This window comes from Aethina tumida, chromosome 7 (genome assembly GCF_024364675.1).
Source record: "Aethina tumida isolate Nest 87 chromosome 7, icAetTumi1.1, whole genome shotgun sequence".
NCBI lineage: Eukaryota > Metazoa > Arthropoda > Insecta > Coleoptera > Nitidulidae > Aethina > Aethina tumida.
This window is the reverse complement of record NC_065441.1, coordinates 3,542,040-3,565,719: the sequence shown is the minus strand read 5'-3', so window position 1 is coordinate 3,565,719 and position 23,680 is coordinate 3,542,040. Positions and strand designations below refer to the sequence as shown.

Below are 23,680 nucleotides of genomic sequence, written 5' to 3'. Positions count from 1 at the left end.
GGAAAATATTTAAATTTATCCTTTTATTAATTTTTTTCATAGTTATATAATTAAATTATACAAGAAAAATATATATTAGAATTGAATAGTTAAATATTTATGGTGATATACTTAATAATAAACCGTATATTTTATAGTTCCAAAGATCATTTCCTGGTTATTCATTTTATACACATACATGAATCTGAAGTAAGATTTATATATTTGTATCTACATTATTTTTAATAATATATAGTATATTATTATACTAATAATAAATAGTATCTTTCGTAGTTTCAAAGTTGAAAGATTTCCTGGTTATAACTTCTTAGGTATGTATCTGAGAAAAGATATTTAAATAACAATAATATATATGTTAGGATTGAATAATTAAATTTTTTAATGATATACTTATAATAAACTGTAGATTCAATAGTTTCATAGATTAAACATTTTTGGTTATATATGGTGAATACATGAATCTGAAGAAAGAATTCATATTTTTCTTCTTTGTTGTCTATAAATAATACACATAAAAATGATTACTAGAAATTATAAATTAAAGATTTTATAATGACATTAATAATAAATAATTTCTTTTGAAGTTTCAGGGATCAAATATTTTCTGATCGTAACTTCTTAGGCGAGTATCTGAGGAAAGATATTTAAATTTATCCTTTTATTAACTTTTTTCTTAGCTCAACAATTAAATTATACAACAAAAATTTATATTAGGATAGAATAATTAAAAGTTTATGGTGATATATTTAATAATAAACCGCAGATATCATAATTTCAAAGATTAAATATTTCCTGGTTATACATTTTGAATACATGAACCTGAGGAAATATTTTTATTACTTAACAGTAGTTTGTAGATTTCAGAGTTTCGAGGATTGAATATTTTCTGGTTATATATAGGATCTAAGTATATTTGGTATTTTATTATTTTATTAATTTTTAATCTCGATTTCTATTTACATATGATATGCATTAAACTTTTTCTGCTCATGTACGGAAGGAATTATACACTCTCCTTATTTTTATTTCTTGGTTGTCTATTATTACAGCACAACAAAAGTAATTAATGTTGTTGAATAATTAAAAATTTCGCGATGACATACTTAATAATGAAGAGAAATTTTGTTCCGGAGTCCCGAAGACCGCTCACCGTCCGGAAGTCGAGCTTCATATCATTAAAATTGGCTCGTTACAGGCCTAAAACGGTTTAAGCTCACCCATAAATATGTTATGATGGCGACTATACGAAATGCTTCCTATTCAAAGCTGTACATTCAGCGTGGTAATTTCCCTCGAGAAATCAGTATACAAACGTTATTCGTGGCACATTTGCGGAAACATTTAAACAGGACTCGAATATTAGGTTGTGGCCGCGTGGATAAACGGAATTGGCCAGTTTTTATCGCATCAATATAATCAGAACTTCCTTGCACTATGCGCTGTTGAAATGAAATAAAACTAACAGTCAAAAATTGGCTGAAAGGTAAATCATTACCTACGTACAACTAATATTAACCCCCAGCCAATTTAATAATTCAATACGAGCCCATTTAATCGTAAAATCAGCGGGGATTAATCTAATCGAAATAAAAGCACACGTCTGGCAAGGTTTATTTTTGTTGTAATTAACATCCGTCTACGGGGCGAAATCTATTACTTTTCCAATTAAACCGCGGAACCTAATTTATTTTAAATATGTCGAAAATTAAATTATAAAATACGGCAGGCGAGACCGTTTATCAAAATCGCACTCCATGAAATTGTGAAATTCTGCCACGTTCATTTAAATTATTCATTTGCTAAAACCCCACGAATCATATTTATGGTTTGTAGCGGAAATTTCAGCTTAATCAAAATGCAAGAGATCATGATTTTTGCTTTTAATTAATTAGTTTTAACGTCGAGTTCGAAGGAATATTTTCTATATCTATATTTGTTTGGGTTTAGTTTGTTGAAATTATTATCTGACGTCTCACTAGCAGGAGTGGCTAGCATCTTCAGAGGTCTGGGTGGTGATTGATAACTGATTATCCTAGTTTGCAGTTTCCAGTATTGATATATACTTTTTCGCAATCAGATGTCAAAGAGACACAAACCAAATCAGACCACTGAAGATGCTGGCCACTATAAACCTGAAGAAATATAGATATGGAAACAATGGCCATCTTTATAATATTTTCAATATTTTAAAATTGTTTTTTTTTCAAACTGTCGGCCAGAATGTAGATAAAGTCACTTAGTTGTTGGAGCGAGCTTGAATGATAATTAAGAGGGAGCATTATTTCGTGATATTGACTTTTTAGAGCGTAATGACTTTGGCTGTCCGGTTTGTTTTCTTTTCCAAGATTAATGGTGTTTAAGTATAATGCAACTCTCGACTAACACAGATGTTAAGTGGGGACCGACATTATTGAATATGAATGCCGTATCTGCCCCCGATAAAAACCCCATTAAAGAATACATTTATTTACTATATTAATTGCGTTGCGCTCCGCACGTTGACAGGTGCAGATAAAAGTTTATCTTAAGAAAAAATAACTATTTACTCACTGGGTAAAACGTTCACATTCACCATAACAAAGCAAAAAGTTGGTTAATTAGTCACTTTTTATATTTCGTTAGAATAAGGGCGTTTTAGGTCGGGGAGGCTTAATACGAAACCCTCTCCCCCAAAGACCGGCGTCCCGAAATAAGTACTCCTAACTGCCCCGTATGAATTAAACTTGTTAATTGGATTAGGGACGGAAAATTTGTAGTAAATGCTTTTCTGTAATTTTGTATAACAAGATTAGAGTAAGTACAGCTGAAGTTCTGCGAAAGTGGTCAGTGGCGGTCTGTGGTCAAAGGGGCAGTTTGCAATCCATTTCAGCGGTTCTTAACCAGTCTCAATCGATACCTCTAGTTAAGAAAAATCGTTTGAAACTATTTTTGATTCAATTTTAAATTTGCTTACAACATATTGATTATATTCAGTTTTTGGGGAAACTGATAATTAAATTAAATGCCAATAAAGCATGTAAATTTAATTTAAACCACGAATATATTAAATGAGTAAATTAGGTTCCACGGGTCAAACATAATTACATTAATTAATTATATGGGTCAACATTTTGAGGGCTGCAGACCCATATATCCACAATGCGGTCATTAGAATTTCACCTAACTAATGGGAGAATTGTCAGTTCTAACTGTAAATACCGTTTTTGCCAGTTAAATTTAATCCGTTGTGTACTTGGGGTCCTAAATTTTTTCACAGCTAATTAGAAAGAACAAATTTTTATCATCACCACAGAAGTTTCACTAGACAAACAAAAACTCTTGATGGTAGTTTCAAAAATAGTGGGCATCAACCCGCCAAAAACAAATTCAATAAATCAGTTCAACACCATCCCCTGACGAGCGGCGAAACTCACCCCGACAGTTATTTATTGGAAGCTCGTGTCGGACGAATTTCGCTTATTCATCGACACCGATCCGCGCCTTCTTTCCGAGGGGTTTTATTTTGACACTTTCGCTGTTATTAAACTTTAACCCCCATCAGGGGATTGTTTGGCGCCGCCACAAGTGGGTCTTCTATCAAATAAACGGATCGTTGAGTGACAGTGACACACTTGACGCGATTCAGGACCAAGATTACCGCCTGGGGTGGATCACTGTTGTTTTCGGTGGGATTTCGCACGGATATCACCCTGTTTTGGGACCGAGAATGTGTCGGGATATCTTCGGAATTATTTTATTAACTTCCTGGTATGAGGGACAATTTTTTATTTATTTGTTTGGTTAACTGTTAACTATAAATAACAATTAACCCAAATTTGTAGTATCTTTTAGTTCCGTTAAACCTAATAAACTATAGATAAGAAGACAATAAACAATTAAAGTGAGTGGTTCGTCGTAAAGTAATTTTAATTATCAAATACCAAAAGCCGATAAAACAACTAATAAAAATACCACCTAATACTTTTCCGTCAACACTAATTAACACCTGATTTAGGACACAAAAACTGAAATAAAATTATTGTCTTACATACGACTAATTGATATTAATTGTACACATTCACAATTAACAATTCATGCAGGATATGCACACGGATATTTTTGCAGTGCGGTCACCGAGATTTTAACACGTTTTGCCTCTGCCATATTTCCACCATTATTCACAATAACGCACGGAAATTAATTTCGCAAAAGTTTTCAAAACGCGGGTTTATCGCACATCTGTCGACGCTACCGGTGCGGAAGATGGATCCGTAAAAAATGCAGATTTTAATGCCTCTTTTTTTTGTTTCGGTTCGTTTCGAATTTTGTTTCGAAACTGCCAAAAAATGAACTATTGAAATTGTCCTGTTTTTAAAACGTTTTCGATTCGACGTTGTTTTGTTTACATATGATTAGTTTGTGGTAGGATAAAATAAATTAGGCTAAGTTAACTTAGATTGGATTAGGTTAGGTTAGATTAGGTTAAACCATTTCATAGTTTCGCAATATTTTATTCATTATATTGCTCTCTCTCATTCACTAATTAAAATTTGCAAAATATAGAGTATAAGTATACCAAAAATTACGAAATTCTGAAAATTCGAAAATAATACATATGCCTCTTTTTAATTTTGTTTAATTGTTCCAAATGTACCAAAAATAAACATTTAAATACACAAATACAGTTTCTAATAGAATATAGGATATATTGGATTAATTTGCCATTTTTATTTGTTAGATTTTAGTACCCTTTTCGAATAATTAAATTGCATGTTTTAAACTAAGACTAGTATATACCGAAATGGGCAAATTATTTATTTATTATATTATATTTTATTATTTAAACATATTTATAAATTTAACAAATAAAAAAAATTATGAAATTATGGATAATTCAGGTTATGTTTAATTTATCATTTTTATATGTTCGAATTTCTTAAAAAGTACAATATTTGATTAATTTAAATGTGTCTAATTTCCAGTAAAATAGGTAAATTATTTTATATATTATTATGTAACATATTTATAAATTTATCGAATATAAAAAACAATGGATCAGGTTGGGTCTGATTATTAATTAACATTAATTTTCCTGAAAAAGCCCAACATTCAATTAGTTAAATGGTTAAACTAAATCAAATTTGCGATAAAGTCCACAAATGATTTATTACTTTATATTAAATTATTTAATAATATTTATAAATTTAGAAAAACTGTTAAATTATATATTATAATTTATATTGTTATTTAAATAACAAATAAATAAATTAGATTAGGTTACACTATTAATTATTTATATATTATCATTTAAAAATATTTATAAACTTCTATATATGATTAAATAATATATAAAGTAATAAATAATTTACTTTATTATAAATTTCACTTAAATTGTTCTTTCAAACTAAATCAAATTTTAATAAAGTCAACAAATTATTTAGTATTTAATATTTTATTGTATAAAAATATTGATAAATTCATAGAAATAATAAATTATGTAATTTATGTAAACATATTAGATTAGGTTATGCGAAATTGGATTAGAATAGGTTATACTACGTTGGGCTGGATTAAATTTAGTTTGCTATTTTTTATAAAAATTCCTAAAAACTAAAGCATGTCAGTAAATTATGTATTATTTGTCTACATTAAAATAAGTAAAATATTTATTTATTATTTTATACTTATTATTTACAAATTTATCAAATACAATATCAATACAATGGTGAAAAAGACAGGCTAGGTTAAGTTAAATCTGAATAGAATAGTTTATATTGAGTTAGGTTAGATTAAGTTTAATATTCCTAAAAAATAAAAAAATACAGTTAGTTAAATTATTTCTTATAAACAAAATCTAACTTACTATAAAGTAGTTATACTATATATATAATTTATTATAACAATAACAATATTGTTATTGTTATAACAAATTTACAAATTTCAATAATAAAAAATAATTGTAAAAAAGTCAGATAAGTTATGTTGAGATAGATTAAATTGAAATAAAATGGGTTAGATTTGTCATTTTTTGTTAGAACTCAAAAATCACAATATTTGATTAATTAAATTGTTCCTTTTATAATATTTATAATAATAAATAATTTACTAACTTCATTGTAAATTTGAATAGTTAAATTATTCCTTTCAAACTAATCAAATATATAATAAAATCTAAATAATAAGTATTAGATTAAATTGGATGATCATTTTTTGTTAGAATTTCTGAAAAAAAAACACAATTTAACAATATAATTGGTAAATTATTTGTTATATTATACATATTTATTAAATATTTTTCAATTCAATTATGAAGAAAGATAGAGATATGACACAGAAAAATTTGATTAAATTGTGGCAGAATTATTATACAAATTAATTCGAATGAAAAATACTGAGTATGAATTGTATGGAGAAATGAAGATGTATCAAAGCATCCAATTAATTCTCCAAACAATTTGATACAAATCTAATGTATTCAAATTTGGTTGTTTAAATTCATTTACCCGCAAAGCTTGTAAAACACTGGACATTCCTTTACCAAAATTAACTTATTTAAACGCACCTGGAGGCGATGGAATTAGTTATAAAGTCGTAAACAAAAATAAAACGACAATGTGTTTGTTCCTGTTCCCATTAAGCCGTACGAATAGTTGGTGTTTGTTAAAATTGTCTTGTGTTTTACAACAGTTGTAGCAAGTTAATGTGAACGAGAGTGGAGGGTATAAAATAAAGTAAAATAAACGAAATAGTCGACAATAAATAATGGTAAAATGAGCAATATGCATAAACCGTACGAGTCGTTAAAACGTCTATTGAGAGTTGTTTACTATGAAATCATAACATTTTATGCCAAATATCGCCGCATGAGGTATTCTATTCCATTACCGAATGCGATACTCAGAAACTTATTGCTACTTATGGTCCGTATGACTACAAATTCATTGCATTTTTATTAGTGTCGTTATTTTTGTGAGCGCACAAAGGACACGTTTGTACTCGCGTCATTTACATACAAATAAGTGGACTACTTGGATGCGTGGGCCGATTTGAATAACAAAAACCGAAACGGCATCAACGAAAGTTATGATTTATTTTCACTGTTTATTAACCATCGCCATATTGATTTCGTTCCTCGACAACGCTTTTATTCACCACACAACTTTCGCAATGTCTGAGATGTCTGAAAAGTTGTGTCATTAGTTTTTGCCCCTTTCAATATCATCTGAAAGAACATAAGTTTCTCGACAATCTGTGTCAATAGGGGAGTTACAGATACAACCAGAAAAAACCTACAAAATATTGGAACGAAAAACTAATTTTCCTTTTCAAAATAAAAAAGTGGAAAGTTTCAGCAAAACGACAACGAAAAATGTATGCGGGGCTTTTGCGTTCGGTCGAATCGAAACAAATATCTCTCGAGAAAGTAATTAGATGGAAGGATTACGGACAGCCATTTGGCTAAAACCAGTCGAGTTCCGGATTGGTGTGTGTCACTAATGCCGTGATCCCGCTGTAAATTTCGTTTTATCGCGACGGGCTTTTGTTATTTTGTTGGCGTTTTAGTCCCGGTTTTAAAAAAAATATCTTTAAATTCCTAAATTTCAGCTAGATTTCCCTCCCCATCATGTCGTGGATTTATGGCCGTGTATCCAGCTTCGCAATCAAGCCCGTCCCGGATTTATGGCCGGTGATTTTAATTCGCTCTTAAAATGTTAATGCCGTTTTGCTCTAGTAATTTTACTAGTGCGTCTTAAGTTAATAATTTTTTATTGATTCGGATGTGGGGCCAAAACGTGTTCAGACTGTGACATCAATGTTTAATATAGAATATCCCAAAACAGCAGATTCTAAAAAATCAGATGAAAAAAATTCTGATATATTTTATACCGTTGCTATAAGTATTAGGTAATTTTAATTTTTTTTATAATTTGCAATTAGTATGATAAATACAAAAACAAATTATTGTTAAATATATCAAGAAAAATATTGCAAAATTAAATAAATTAAATGGGTAATTATAAAAGGTAAAAACTAAAAAGGTGTAGGTTAAAAAATATTAGATGATTCTAAATTTCTATTCTTTATAAATTGTAATCCGTCTCATAAATACAAAGAAATATTTTTGGTAAAAATATTAAGAAAAATATTATAAAATTAAATAAATTAAATATGTAGATATAAAAGGTATAATCTAAAAAATATTAGATAGAATATTTCTATTCTTTATAAATTGTCTCCTAAATACAAAGACAATTTATTGGAAAAAATATAATGGAAAATATAAAATTAAATAAATATTTAGCTATAAAAGGCATAGGTTAAAAAATAAAAAAAGGTAAATAAATAAAAAGAAAAATTATTGATAAAAATATTAAGGAAAATAAAATAAAAAAATGATTCTCAATTTCTCTTTTTTATAAATTACTAGCTGACCCGGCAAACATTGTTTTGTTATTATTATTATTGTTACAACAAACATGATTCATGGTCCATGTGGTACTCTTAATAGTTCATCGCCTTGCATGGCAAATAGAAAATGTACTAAAAATTTCCCTAAAGATTTTACCAATGTCACAAATGTCGACGGATACCCAATATATCGTCCAAGAAATCCTGATAATGGTTGATCGTAGAAGGGTGAAAATTTAGGATTGTATGTATTTTTGTATGTTGTATCATAAAAAAATAGAAACTAAAAATTTTGTCTAAAAAATAAAAAAAAAAAATTTTTGTGGACTACCCCTAACATTTAGGGGGATGAAAAATAGATGTTGGCCGATTCTCTCAATACTCAATACGCTCACAAAATTTCATGAGAATCGGTCAAGCCGTTTCGGAGGAGTATGGGAACGAAAACTGTGACACGAGAATTTTATATATAAGATATATTTACTCTCTAAACTATATATTTATTACTTATTCATATATATATATATATATATATATATATATATATATATATATATATATATATTGATATGTCAAGTGTCTTAGAAATTGTCTTGTCTATATATGTAGACTGTCTTAGAAGTCTATTATTTATTGTAAAATTATATTATTAGTACAACAAATAATAGACAAGACAACTTCTAAGACACTCGACATATCAAAATGAGATATGGTATAGGTAAATGGTATGTAGCGAGTTTATTCACTTTTCGGTTACATCCGGTTACCTTTTCGATATTTTTACGTTGTTGTATGAAAGAAAATATTATAAAGTTTAATAATTAAATAAATTAAATGCGTAGTTGTAAAAGTTTCTAAGAATAATCTGAAATTCTCAAAATTGGACATCAATTTGGATATTTCCTGAAAGGAAATACAGAAACTCTTTTATTTATGGGTTTTTTGGTTTTTTGATACAAATTGCAATAATTTGGGAATAAAAAGATCTTGATCAATCTTAATATAATTACTAATTGATTACAATCAAGGTCTAAATATCACAATAATTTTGTCAGTTATCAGGGAATCTTGGTTTTAGTAAGGCTGTACATAAAAATGACAAACAAGAAAAATATAATTACGACCTGAAGACCAACAAATTGCAAATATCAAGAACTAAACAAACTTAATATATGTCCATTATTGACTGGAGAGCAAAAACAACAAACGTAGGCGCGAGTGTTTATGCGTGTCCATAAGTATCATCTCGAAAACCCAATAAACTTTCGTATTATTAAAGGGGAACATAACATAAAAATACGGGTATGTGTTACTTACTTTCCAACCCCGACGAGTTATTCCAAATGAGGATTGATGATCGGATGGAAATTTGATCCCGAAAATCCAGCGACATTAATATATCTCTATTAGGCGTGTAATCCTTCAGAAGTTGTTGAATTTATTTGCGAGGCATTAATCACTGTTTATAAACAGAGTTCCTGTACATTCCGATTGATTTAATGTCAGGGCGCTTAAGAAATTTAATAAATCAGTTTAATTTTCCGCGTCCCCAAAAAGTTTTCAACATCCCTGTCCGCGTCGGCAGTTATTTATAAACGTCTGCCATGTAAACTCAACTCTGGGTGATTCATTTAAATGTAGGCAATTTATGTGTTTTTTCCACGTAATTTAATGCTCGGCTTCTTTGACATTTTTCACGCCTCCTTTCTTTCAAGAACTACCATACATTAACTTTATTTATATTATTAAATTTAGAAATTCTTTAAAAAAAAACGTATTCCACAAAACTGGTTATTAATTAATGAAAACAGTAGAACAGAAGCAAAAGGTTCGTGTTATTGATAGATTTTTTCAGCAGCTGAAGCTTATTGTTTGGTTTCCATTACCATAATTTGGCGGGCAAAAACAGACCCGAAATAAAGGCGTAACTCATTGAACAAAAAAATATATATAAAACCTGCGGGGGTGATAATTCTGTCGTTGCGTAGTGAAGTTAATTAGGAATTTCGTTTTATTTATACAAAATTTATGTTCATTAGCAAGAATGTAAAATCATCCATCACCTCGGGGCTTTCATATGGAGTTTATGGTTCGATGTGTAACGGTAAATTTATTAATGCCCGTGCCGTTTTGGATTTTACCCTGACCTGATAAATAGCTTGTTCTCTTGACAAATTGAATTACATGGATAAGGAAGTTTTAATTAAAATTTTGGGCGACTGCAGTGCAACCTTGTTTTTTGTTAAAGTTCCATGGGGGGACGACCATTGTTACTGACAATTCTCATTTTGAAGATTATGTGGTACTGTTATTCACTTTTCTTGGATTGCTAAAAATTTGTTAAAACACTTTTAGTATTTTTAATGGCATCACATATAATAATATTGAACAATTTTTTACCAATATTGTGTATATGAAATCCATCCAAGACTCTTCTCTTCATGATGTTTCGAGAAAAAAGTTACAGTCATCTAAAAATATGAAATTTACGAAAAATCAATGGACTTTAGATGGCTGTATTATAACGAAATCGAAACAATTAAGAAAAAATGGACAAATACACAAAAAAATATCAGCAGTTATTTAACCCTATACTTCCGAAGCTGTATATTTGAGAGCATTTTGAAAAGAGGTAAAATTTTGCCGATGCAGTTGTTTAGTTGGAAGCTTCTTGCTAGGCCAGAAATGAGTTTAACGCTAATGTCTATTTTTGTCTTGAAAGTAGAGGGTGTACAGAGAAGAATGCCGCTTGAACGGAATCTCTAAGTTATTTAGAAGCTAAGATACAAATTTTTGAAAATGTACTTTATTTAGCACTTATTACCGTATCAAAAGGGGATTCACACAGAATTTTAAAAATATTTTACTATCGATTATACCATTTTATTATTTTTGATCGTGATATAACCTATATTAAACTGCAGCGAACACTTTGAAAGCACGGTAAAACTTCCAAGAGTTTCCGATCAAAACTTGAAAGTTTCGTCTCGTTCCAATAAAAATGTCTGCAACAATTAACCCCCGATCCATTAGTCGGCTGTTTACATAACATCCATTACCGAGCAATTCTTGGCTTATTACATAAGTAGCATGAATTTTATTTTTCCTTCGGTTATTTTATACAAACTACTTAACCTAATTAGTTTTTATCCCGTATTAAGCAAATGTTTATTTTCCATATAAAACGGCCCAGGCCGCCTTGCTTTTAATCAACTTAGTTTATGATCTCCGCATCTCAGGCTACAAGTGAGTGTGTACCAGAAAATAAAGTAAACAGGGAAAAGTGGCTGATTTATTCCTTACCGGTTCGCAACCTGAAGTACGGGTTAAATTATCTGCTTAATTTATGACGGAATTTCTAATAAGAAAAATGCTTTACAACCATAATCAACTCCTTGAAGGCAAGAACTTAACTTGATTGCAATTATGTCAAAACTATGGATGGAGCCATTGGTCAGTTCAATTCCGGTTAATAACAGGAACGGGATAATCACCCGGGGATCATTCGAAAGCCTTTCAAAATTTATGTTGAATCTCAAACTTGTCCCGAATGACAAATAACGACAATTAAAATTGGCAGCGCGAAAAACAGATGCCGGCACGAAATTAAATCGTTAATTAACTCCCTTACGAATTGAACGGCACGATGTTACTAATAAAGTACAAATTCAATTTTTGTAGCGGACGCGTTGCAGGCAATAATTCCGCGAAATGCGAACCGTGTCATCTTAATTATGAGTCAGAGATACAAACAATGACCATAAATTGTGGGGCAAGAAAACGATGAAAATAATATCCATTTATCTTTCCTGACATGATATACCGCAATGTATACTGGAGTTCGGAAAAATTTGCATTTAACTGATTTGCACGTTCCACTCTCGCACCGATACACCAACATCCGAGAAAACAGTTCTCCGCTTGCATTTTGGCGGGGCGTATTTTATTGTTGTGACATTTTTAAACGCGCCTTAAGCCTCGGAATTAGCTAACATTGCGTATTAATGTTCAGGAATTTACTGAGGAAGACGGAACGACGAACATATCTTTATGCAACGAACAAATTATAAACACTGCAAGACAAATAATTACAAGATATTCACGTTGACGTGTATTTAATGTTAATAGGGTTCGTGTATAATGCTTATTTGACCGTATTTAAATACTTAAATGGGTAGCAGATAGCTCATCGCTTAAGTAAATAGAAGGATGGAGCCCGCGGCGCTAAAAACCTTATTTACTAGCACCGGATATAATAATTAAAAGTAAACATTAAAGATAATATTAATATAGGCAAAGGCACGGTGTTCACCTCTAATTGAATGCTGAACGCAGGTCAGGACTTATCGCCCACACAACGATTTTAATTGTGCCTAAAATGTTATTTGGAGGTTGTTTAATTATTTATTCTGTCTGTTTGTGTTAGGTTAAACCTTTTATGGATCAAACATATTCACATTTAGCAAGATAATGGCTTTTCAACCGAAATTTTTCCCTTTACAAATAGTCTACTTTATTAATTAACAAGTTGGTTCAGTTTCAGCATTTCAGCGACGTGACAAAGAACTCAGTAAATATTTAAAGAGGAAACTATTCTCATTTTATGAAATTCAGTAATAATAAAACCAATAAAATTAAACATTATTAAAAGCATACTTCTAAAGTTATTTCCTTTTGTATATTGCTAATTAAATATTGATAAAATTATTGTTTATAAATAGATTAAGTATTCAATGTCGAAAATAAATTAGACATTGTTCAAAACATATTTCTAAAGTTATTTATTTCAATTAAAATATTATCGATTACTAAAATTGCTATTAAAATAGTTTACTAATACTGAGAAAATTACCTCCTAAGGATGAAATATCTTTACGCAAACTGTTATAATGGATTTTTAATATATTTTTTTGCTTTTCACTTGTTTAGAGAAAATTAACTATAGAAATGAGTTTTCAAAATACATTTTTCCTTTTAAAAATAGTCTGCTTTATTAATTAATAAATTAGTTCAGATTCAAGGACATATCAAAAAATATTCAGAATATCAAATTATCATCAAAATTATTCAGTCAAATCGAAAATGACTGAAATTGCTGTTAAAATTCTTTACTAGTTTAGAGAAAATTCTCTGTAAAAATGGCTTTTCAACATACAGTTTTCCTTTTAGAAATAGTCTACTTTATTTATTAAACAATAAATTTCAGTGCTTCAAAGGACATATCAAAATATTCAGTAAATATTCTCAAAAACATTTTATGAAATTCAGTCCAAAACATCACAAATTAATTTAAGCATTCTTAAAAACAGTTTCCTATAGTTCTTCCAATTAGAATAACATCGATGACTGAAATTGCTGTTAAAATTGTTTACTAATTTAGAGAATATACTGTAAAAATGGCATTGCAGCACAGTTTTCCTTTTAAAAATAGTCTGCTTTATAAATTAAAAAATTAGTCCGGAATCAGTATTTCAAGTAGATGTCAAAATATTCAATAAGGGTTTAAAATGGAAAAGGTTCTCAAAAATATTTTATGAAATTCAGCCGAGAACACCACAGATTAATTTAAGCATTGTTAAAAACAATTTACTATAGTTATTCCAAATAGAATGACATCGATTACTGAAATTGCTGTTAAAATTGTTTACTATTTTAGACAAAATTCACTGTAAAAATGGCTTTTAAACACACAACTTTCTTTTAGAAATAGTCTGCTTTATTAATTAATACATTAGTTCAGTTTCAGTGTTTCAAAGACATATTCAGGAGATTTTTAAAATAGGAAATGTTCTTAAAGTCATCACAAAATTATTTAAACATTGTAAAAAACATATTCCTAAGCTGAAATTACTCTCAAAATTGTTTACTAGTTTTAAGAAAATTACTTTTTGTGACCCAAATACTTTCAACAGAAAAAGTTTTTTTTTCAGTTTCAGCATCTCAATAAAGTGACAAAGTATTGTGTAAACGTAGAAGGATGAAAATATTCTCAAAAACATTTTATGAAATTCAGTGTAGAACGCCATAAATAAAATTGAACGTTGTTAAAAACGTACTCCTGAAGTTATTCCATGTAGAATATGATCGATGACTAAAATTGCTATTAAAATTGTTTGCTGGTATTGAGAAAATTACATGTTCGCGATGTTTAATGCTGTTAGCATTGAAAAGGATCAATATAACATTTATATTATGTTTGACATGGACTGGAATATTATCCTGTGTTGTCAGTTAATTAATTTAATATTGCGCAATGCTGAACGTTGATCAATATGATACAGTTTATTATCGGTGCAATGTGAAAACAAAAATTTTTCTTAATCCCAACTTGTAACACTTTTTTTTCCAACATTTATGAAGCTTAATGTATAATATAAAGTAAGATTATTTAAGTGTAACCTAGTAAATTAATAATAAACTGAAAATGTCTGACACCGTTCGACTGCAAAATAAGTGTTTGAGTGTCTCAGACAGTGTTTATTGCACCTTCGAACGTATTGTCTCCTCTTTAAACGGTTTTATCACTCTAGACGATCGTTTCTTTAGCAATTGTCTCACGTTTAATGCCCCATATTATTTGAATTCACACCACTATTTTACTTTTATGGAGCTCACAAGAAATTGCCCAGTGTATTTAATAAAATATTCAACTCTGGTTAATTATTTTGTAGTTTGTTTAAGCTGAGATGGGTAATTAAATTTAGACGTTAGACAAGTTGCTGTTGGTGGAAAGTGAGTGGTAAGATTCGCGATTAGAAATATGCAGCGTTTAATTTGCCGCAATAAATTGGTTGTCAGTGGTCGGAACCCGCAAATTGAATTACTCCCGCTCCTAAAACAGGCAGAGCGCGGTGGAATACATGAAATATTAATCTAGGCATCCTTGAAACATCGCTATCCGCGACAAATAACATCGGCGACCGGCCAACCAACAAAAAAAAAACAAAATACAACGATTTTTGCAGACATTGTAAATGATGTATTTCTTATGTATAAATAATTTACGGCAGCATAAATACATTCGTTCCTTTAGGCACTTATTCTGCACGCTGCATGTTAATATTACAGCCATCACTCAAATTCTTCGGCCGGTGGTTTTCTGCACGTACGCTGCCGCCATCTCGTTTTGTTCCGATGTTTGTTTTATCGTGCAGGGACGGCATTCGTCGTTTCGTCACTTGACTGAGCTTTGAGCTTCAAGCTTCAAGGTTCCAAGATTGTATCTCCCAATTTTTCAATTGGTTCTTTGAATAGTCTCGCTTCGATATTCTGAACCAAGAAAGTTGAAACAATAAATAAATCCCCAAAGGTAATTTTTTTTAACATATGAATAATAGAGTTCCAAACAAATTAACTCTGAAGTCTTTGAAGAACAAAGAAATTGCAACTCCAAGAAAGTTAGTTAATTATGTGTCTGTCTATCGATGTATTACGTAACACTCTCCAACACGTCTTGCCATTGATTCAATGAGGTGGTCTATTTCTTCTTAGGGTATAGTACTTCTTATTAGAGTCTTAGAACCTCCAAAGTTCTTGGGGACTGGGGTAAATTTCCTAACTTTATGCTCATCACATTCTAAACATATTCTATATGTGAAAGGTCGGGGGATCAAATATTGGATCCCAGTGCCGACTAAGGTGAGGAAGAACATTCGGCTGGCTCTACTACTTCCTGAGGATAACGTTATGCTGTCATGTTGCCTCTAATAAAGACGACTAATTCAACATTTTCTCCTCATTTGCAACTTTTGTAACAGTTCTTAGACTTCCTCTATCTGTAATTTTAGTTCTTAATGTACCTGTTTCACATAACCGTGGTTCATTGCAACGAAAGGTTTTGTAGTTAAGTAAAGTAGTAGTAGTCTGGTAACATATTCATTATTTCCAATAATTTCTAAACATCCTTTTTTCATTGATTTCAGTAACTTTTCAGAATAATCGTTAGATATTTCTTTCTACTGATTTTGAACTCCGAAAAGTTCATTCAAATTTGACAGTCTGCATGGATGGGAGATGGCATCCTCGAGGTATTTTAGGGTTTTTGCAGAATACGCTCAATAAACCACCAATACATGACTAATCCTTCATTATTTTGAAAACAATGAGGTTTGAAACTGTTGCTTAAGCATCAAATCTCTAATGTTACAAGCGAATGACGGTGTGAAGTTTTGAGAGCTTAATTTTTATGCTCACAAACTTTAAACAACTCTATGTAATAATGAAGTTTATGATGAAAATTTGTACGAGTATCCTTTAATTGTTAATTAAAGTTACTCCGTTAATACACAATTTAGTTTACCTACATTGAGCTTTTGCAGCAGGCAATTTATAATTAACTGTTGCCATTTGCATAAAAGCTTTCTGCAGTAGCTGCGATGTGGAAAAATCATAACCACGAGCGCATTAAGTGTGTTTTGACAACAGAGGAGAATTACATTTATCAGCAAAGCAGACGCTTTGGGGCAATATCAAAAATTAGTGCGGCGAATTAAAGGATTCATCTTCAGCGGTGGAAAAAGGAAAAATTATTTGGTGTTTCATAGCTAATAAATCAGATTAAAAAGCCGGCCAGTAATGAAAACAAAGGGACTCGCCGGTGAATGTTAATATTTGTTGAAAGGATGTTTCACTCCGCCTGTGTAATTGGATGTTCAATTCGTTTTATATCGCCGAACAAATAAAAATGTTGCTTCTTATTTAACCGACCCCTTTTTTAATTGCTTCGCTTTTTTACAATGCAGATTAACCAACATCAAACGGCGCACAACGTTTTTAATTGGGTTATTCAATTTTGCTGCGAAAAGCGCGGATCACCGAGATTAATTCGTTTATTCGATTTATTAAAAATTTATGGAGTTGCGGAAGATTTATTCGACCTCCTTGATATTCCGATCTGATAGGCACATGTCGCGGTGAGCCAGCGCGTCCGAGATGTGGCGGCGCATTTGACAAATAACTCTTTTAAATTTCTTATCATGCCCCGTACTTTGCCATAATGCCGCGTATGATTCATTAAAATGGGTCGCCATATTGATCGTCAACGTCCACGGTTGCATAACAATTCGAATCCTCGTTTGAACTTTGCCACGATTTGAATTTTACGTATCCGATTTATTTCGACCTTGCTTGAGGAAAATGTGTAATGGTGTGTTGGTCATACGCCATATTAAACGATGGTTGAGAATGAAAATAAAGGTTTGCTCTCGGCGAACTAAAATTATAAAGTGTCACTGTCTGCCTTGAAAGACTGCGAAGCAAATAATTCTGGAGAGCTGTCACATACATTGTTCTTACCCAGTATATTTCCTAATTAGTTTCCTACTTCAATTAGCATAATTCCAGAAGTAATGTTTTCTGCTGAAACTTTGGCATGGAATCAGATATCATGTCAGCTGAAATTATGGTATCCAGAGCAAACTAGTTTGCAACTTATTATATTATGCTAATACGTATTTATTGTTGTTATGTATAACTTGATACAAAGTTAAATTAGTAATAATTCAGACTCTTCACGTCCGCACTGACGAACGAGAGGCCAATTTATATGGTAAACAATTTCTTGTCGTCGTTTTCTTCTTAGCACAACTGTTTCACCCCCTCACTTGAGATTCCTTTCTTGAAATGTCCCTGTCTCAGTAATTTTATTGTCTCAAGTCATTCCAAATTCACAAAAATGTCTGGATAAACTTTTATTCGTTATTTATAATTAAGATTAATTGGGAGTGATTTCGTACACTATTGCTCATATGTAGAGCAACATAACAAATTTTCATTTGTCTTGATAAAAGTGTACGTTTAAATGTCCATATTATTATCATTCTGATAACAACAATATTTATTAGTGGGTTTAGTTAGGTATTTATTAATATTTGAAAAAAAAAATCATAGGTCAAAAGTGGAATTTGAACCCTGCTCGAAATAAAGTTATATAAAAACTATGTAAATTAAGATATCCGTAGATAAAGAGAGGTACGAAATGTTTAGATACTTAATAATTATATAATTAATTTAAAATTGTTACTCTGTGTGCAATGTGCAGAAATGGGGGCATGTTTAATTGATCCACTCACAATTTATTTAACCCCACATAATTGTTTGTTAATATCAACAGAGAATTGATAGTCCCTTAATAAAATTTATTGGTTTCGATTTAGTTCCTTATATTGATTAAATTCAGTACCAACATGAGTAAAATTGAATCAATTTATTGGCCGTATTTCCTTCCCAAGCAATGTAATTTCTTGGAACATTGCTTTTAGTCATTGCGGATATTACATTCCTACATAGACTCAATAAATGAGGGCATACATCTAAGATAAAAGTCGTTTTATTATTTTTGCACAACCGAAAAACATATCTATCACATTATGTGTGCGCTAAAATGTAGCGTGCACTGTTCAGCAGTTTGAAAACAAAACTTCCCGTGTTAAATGAACCGACCCTATTGGAAAACTTCTAGTTTGTTTATTTTTTAGAAATTTAAAAGTGTCTTTTCGCGACGATATTTCACCAAACTTGACTTAAATACGACGACGTATATAAAGTTTTATAGTTTTGGCGGATGCGCCGGTGATAATTATAAACTGCAGTTTGCATTTCCAATAGTCCGCACACATAAATACCGATTGTATTCGAGGTCTTTAAACTCCCGCACGTTTAGAACAATGGCGCATGTAAGATGAATTAATGATTCCAATGTCTGAAGTAGAGCGATCAGAGGCTCAAAGTTGCACCAAGTCTCGCCAAACTAAGACATGTATTATGCAAACTACTCATTGAGTTCTTGATTCGCGTAGATTTGCATGGAAACAGTTTTGGGAGGATAAGGATCAAACTTTGTCTATCGGCTTGCATATATTTAATGGGCGGGTAATGAATTTCTGTTCGGTGATTGATTAAAAATTTACATGATTGGGACAAAGAAAGTTATTTGACACAAGTCTCTTTAATTGTGAATGACAAAAATGAAAGCATAGAATGGTTAAATCAATTGTATTCAAATGATTAATTAACAAGTCAATTTAATGACATAACTTTGACAATTGTGTTAGTTCAAGATAAGTTTAAGTTAGGTTAGTACTTACGTGTAAATTCAAATCTATTAACTTAACATAAAAACCAACATGTTCAAATGGAACTTTATTACATACAGTAAAATATTATGTATTAAATATTAACGTATTTTAATAGAAATGCCATAGTTGATGTAGGGCTTAATTGAATGTATAGTACCACAGGGTAATATATCCAACAAGCCTAAAATGTCGCAGAAATTAACTGCGAACTTCCATATCTTAATGAACACACGCTTTTTGGTTAACTTTTTTGATTTTTTGCAGACTACTGTATCATTAACTTGTTTATTTCCCTTGTAACCAGACATTATCTGAAAATTACATATATAAGTGTTTTAATTAAGAAATTATAAAAATACTTACAGTTTCTTTAATAAAAAGTCGGGTGTAAAAATTGACTGCCAATACTTGACTGATTTAAATAAATTTGTCAAATTCGTAACTAAGCAACAAATAAACACAACAATAACTCTTAAATATAGATTTTGGTTTAAAACTTGGGAGAAAATTTTCTTGACCCAAACATAAAATTAAAACAAATATTTGAATCTAAAAACTTATATACATTTATTCAGTCAAAAATGTTACATTTTTACAATTTTTCAATATTGATGCCGTAATTAATATATGGCTTAATCGAATGTATTGTGCCACAAGGTAATATGTCCAGTAATCCTAACATGTCACAGAAATTGACTGTAAATTTCCATATTTTAATAAAAACATATTTCTTAGTACTTTTCCTTGATTTTTTGTATGTAATAAGTGTTGAAGCTGCCATCTCGGTTTCAAAATCTGGACGTGGCATTATCTGTAAACAATTATATTAGTAGATAAATTAGATAATTATGAAACTAAACTTACTTTATTTATTATAATACAACCTGAAAAGTACGTAAGACCGCTGACTTATTTTCTTTAATGTCGAAATGACATTCGCATGACCGAATGTGACAATATCAAAAAACAATGTATCTATATAAATTTTAATTGTTTATTAAATATGACTCAAATTATTAAGAGAGGAAAATGGTATTCGCCTCATTTGCATAATGATTAAACTTTATTTATTTTAATATAACAGATAATAAAAGGCAAATTAGAAAACCAGTAAAATTCAACGTTATCATATAACAGTACCATATCTGCTAGCCACAATATTAGTAGTTACTGCAAAACGTTGATTATGTATAATATATAAAAATAAACTTTTAATATAAACAGTAAATATCAAAAAGTGACGTGTATCAGCATAAAAGTGACAGTGAATATAAAAATGCCTTAACACAATGAAACCATCAAAATTCCATCCAAAAAGCACCATCCAGTACGACTCGTACGAGGTCATAATCGCCAGTACGGCCTTCTGGTGCACATCGTACGGAATCCTGCGCCTGCTGCTCCCTAACAAACCGCAGGAGTTCACCTGCAGAATTCTAACCTTCGTCCACGGCTTGATAATGGCTTATCTCGGGGTACGCGAGTGTTTGATGCCCGGCACTCCGTTCATTTATCCGGAACTCCAAACGACTTGCAGCCACAAAAGAGTGATGGTGATGAGTCTGGGTTACTTCATTTTCGATTTACTATGGAGCGTCCTGTTTGGTTCGGAGACGAAGCTGATGCTGACCCACCACATATACAGTATTTGTGCGTTGGCGAGGATGCTGTTCAAAAATACGGCCGGACCGCAAGCGATGTGCTCGTTGGGTACCATGGAGATTACCAATCCGTTGTTGCAAACCAGATGGTTCATTCGAAGTGCGGGGCTGTATCCTTCTAAATTACATACGGCGACGGAGTTTGCCTTCTTTGTCACATTCGTTGTTGTCAGGATATTTATTGGTACTTATTTTATGTTTTTGGTGTTTACTCAAACGCAGAACGATTTGGAGTTTTTGTTTTTGGCAATGGCGATCTACGTTATGTCCTGGATGTTTATGATAAATATTCTGGCATATGTTAAGAAGAAGTACGTGGTTGAAGAGGACTCCAACAAAGACACATGATACGTAATGTTAAGTTTGGTCCGTAACTAGTAAAACATCTACGTTTTATTGTGTATTACGTATGTAAATGTTTACAACAAAGGCGAAACTATCCTATGTGTACGTATATAAATTAATAAATTTTGGAATTAACCTTTGTTGTTAAATAAGCTCATCTTAAAAACTTAAATATGAATGATTCACACTATTTTGTCAATTTTGTAGCACTTTTTTGAAATGTCCAAATAGAAATTAATCTCTAAAAACATAAAGTACCAGTGTTTTGAAATGTCCAAATGGAAATTAATCTCTAAACACATAAAGTTTTTTAAATAAAGTTTACAGTATTTTAAACAATTTCGTTAATATAAAAAAATAACTATTTTTATTACCGCTGTTTTACAAGTGTTATAAAAATTAAATATTCGTCGAATCAACAAAAATAATTTATATTAATATTTATGAGATGTTTAGTTACGTGCTTTAGTACACATACGCAATAAATGACATTTAAATTATATCTGGCGTTATAAAATGCACGGTCAGCGATTAACAATTTAGATTTGAAATTGAATTGACTGTCACGGACAGAGGGAATAATTATATTTTGTATTGTCAACTTCCATTTACGGGAATTACCGCAAAATACGTTTTTTTAATTAGCTTTCCCGAATACATTACGTCCACCGTCCCTTTTATTATCACGTGTAATTTGTCGCTCCGAGAGAATTATTCGAATTAAAAAAATTATGGTGGATAAAAGCTTTCGATATTCCATTAAGTTATTGTGACACTGTGTCATTAGAATTGTAATTGATTATAACGTGATATGAATAAAACCTGGGACATGAATTAAATTCTAATTAACAATCATTACCTAGTTTTTACTTGTACTTTCTGCACTTTTAATTAACATTTAATTGCTTCTGGAATATAATAAATCTTGGGCTTTACCAATATACCTGGTTTTTAAATATAAGTGTATTTTATTAAATTACGTTTATACCTATCATAACACAAGACATGTAGTAATATCTAATTTTATGACCTGAATGAAATATATAACTCCACTAAATTGTGCCCAAAACGACACTTACGAAAGAAAAGCCAAACATCACCCATAACTAGAAAAATAAAATGTCATCAAGAGGTACAGACGAGCTTCAACTTGCCATGAACGTTCTGAAAAGAACCAGACCATACTTGACCGAAAATGAGTTAAGGATTTTAGCTGTGCACATGTTGAAAACTTGCAAAGAGGAACAAGAAGAAACTCAAAGAAAAACTCTGTCGCAGTTGCATTGGGAACGGGTTTCATCACAGGAAAACCTCCACAAACCCAAAAATGTTCTTAAGGGCAATTCATCAACACCTAACTCGAAAGCTGTGCCTGTAAGGGCGACTAGAAGAATTGATAACAAGGAGAATCGCTCTGTTGGAACACGAGATTACGTCAACGAAAACTTCTACAATTCACGATCAAGTGTTCCTAAATACACACCGCCTAACAAAAGCTTGTCAAGTACTTCTTCATTCAATTCCGATAATAGTTACGACAGCTACGTTCAACAAAATAGTGTGTTCAAGAAGCCTTTACCGAAATCGCAACAACAACGTAGGTCACATCCAAACTGTCAGGAGCATGCACCCAATTGCAAAAGAATCAAGTTGATGAGCCGCACCAGCATGGAATCGTTGTGCTCTAGGAGTTCCATGGGTTCCCAACGTTCCATCAGTCAAGACAGTCAAAGTGCGTACCAGAATAAGAGGTCAGAGGAATTTTTGCAATGGAGGGCAAGCAGATTGGCTCTTAATACTGCTACTAAAAAGAGCCACACGAATTTGGATAGATGTCTCAACAAAACTGCATCGGTACCTCAACCTTACAAGAAGATTGAGAAGTCCCTGGGCGATGTGAAGACTGATCTCTCCGAGTTGGAGGACAGTATCAGCAGGATGACTATTTTGGCCAACAAAAAATATTATTAATATGTCGTTAATTGTTACAAAATGTGATAGGATGCAATGTAATTGTATTTAATAATTAGTAATTAATAAAGGATCTTAAAGATTATAGTGGAAATAATTTTAACATTTATATGTTTTTATATATAACAGGTAGATGTATTGGATATATTTTCCAATACTTCAAGAAGTATTTTTTCCAGAATAAGGTAGACAAAGTTACACAAATTATAAAAATTTATTTTTTATTAGTTAGTCTAGTGG

The 23,680-nt window shown here is 31.0% G+C and overlaps 1 protein-coding gene and 1 long non-coding RNA gene across 2 annotated transcripts; one reads left to right on the top strand and one right to left on the bottom strand.

Moving 5' to 3' along the window:
- Positions 1-19,514: 19,514 nt before the first annotated feature.
- Positions 19,515-19,915, bottom strand: LOC126266266 (uncharacterized). Its single transcript, XR_007548700.1, has 2 exons — positions 19,827-19,915; positions 19,515-19,774 (listed from the first exon to the last, which is right to left on the bottom strand). It is a non-coding gene; the product is annotated as an uncharacterized LOC126266266 (long non-coding RNA).
- Positions 19,916-20,329: 414 nt separating this feature from the next.
- Positions 20,330-21,603, top strand: LOC109601260 (TLC domain-containing protein 5-like). Its single transcript, XM_020017482.2, has one exon. The coding sequence runs from the start codon at positions 20,753-20,755 to the stop codon at positions 21,470-21,472; it is 720 nt and encodes a 239-aa protein (XP_019873041.2). The 5' UTR covers positions 20,330-20,752; the 3' UTR covers positions 21,473-21,603.
- Positions 21,604-23,680: the final 2,077 nt, after the last annotated feature.

Excerpts from the sequence above, each read along its gene's own strand:
- LOC109601260 (XM_020017482.2), top strand. The coding sequence starts at position 20,753 with ATGAAACCATCAAAATTCCATCCAAAAAGCACCATCCAGTACGACTCG.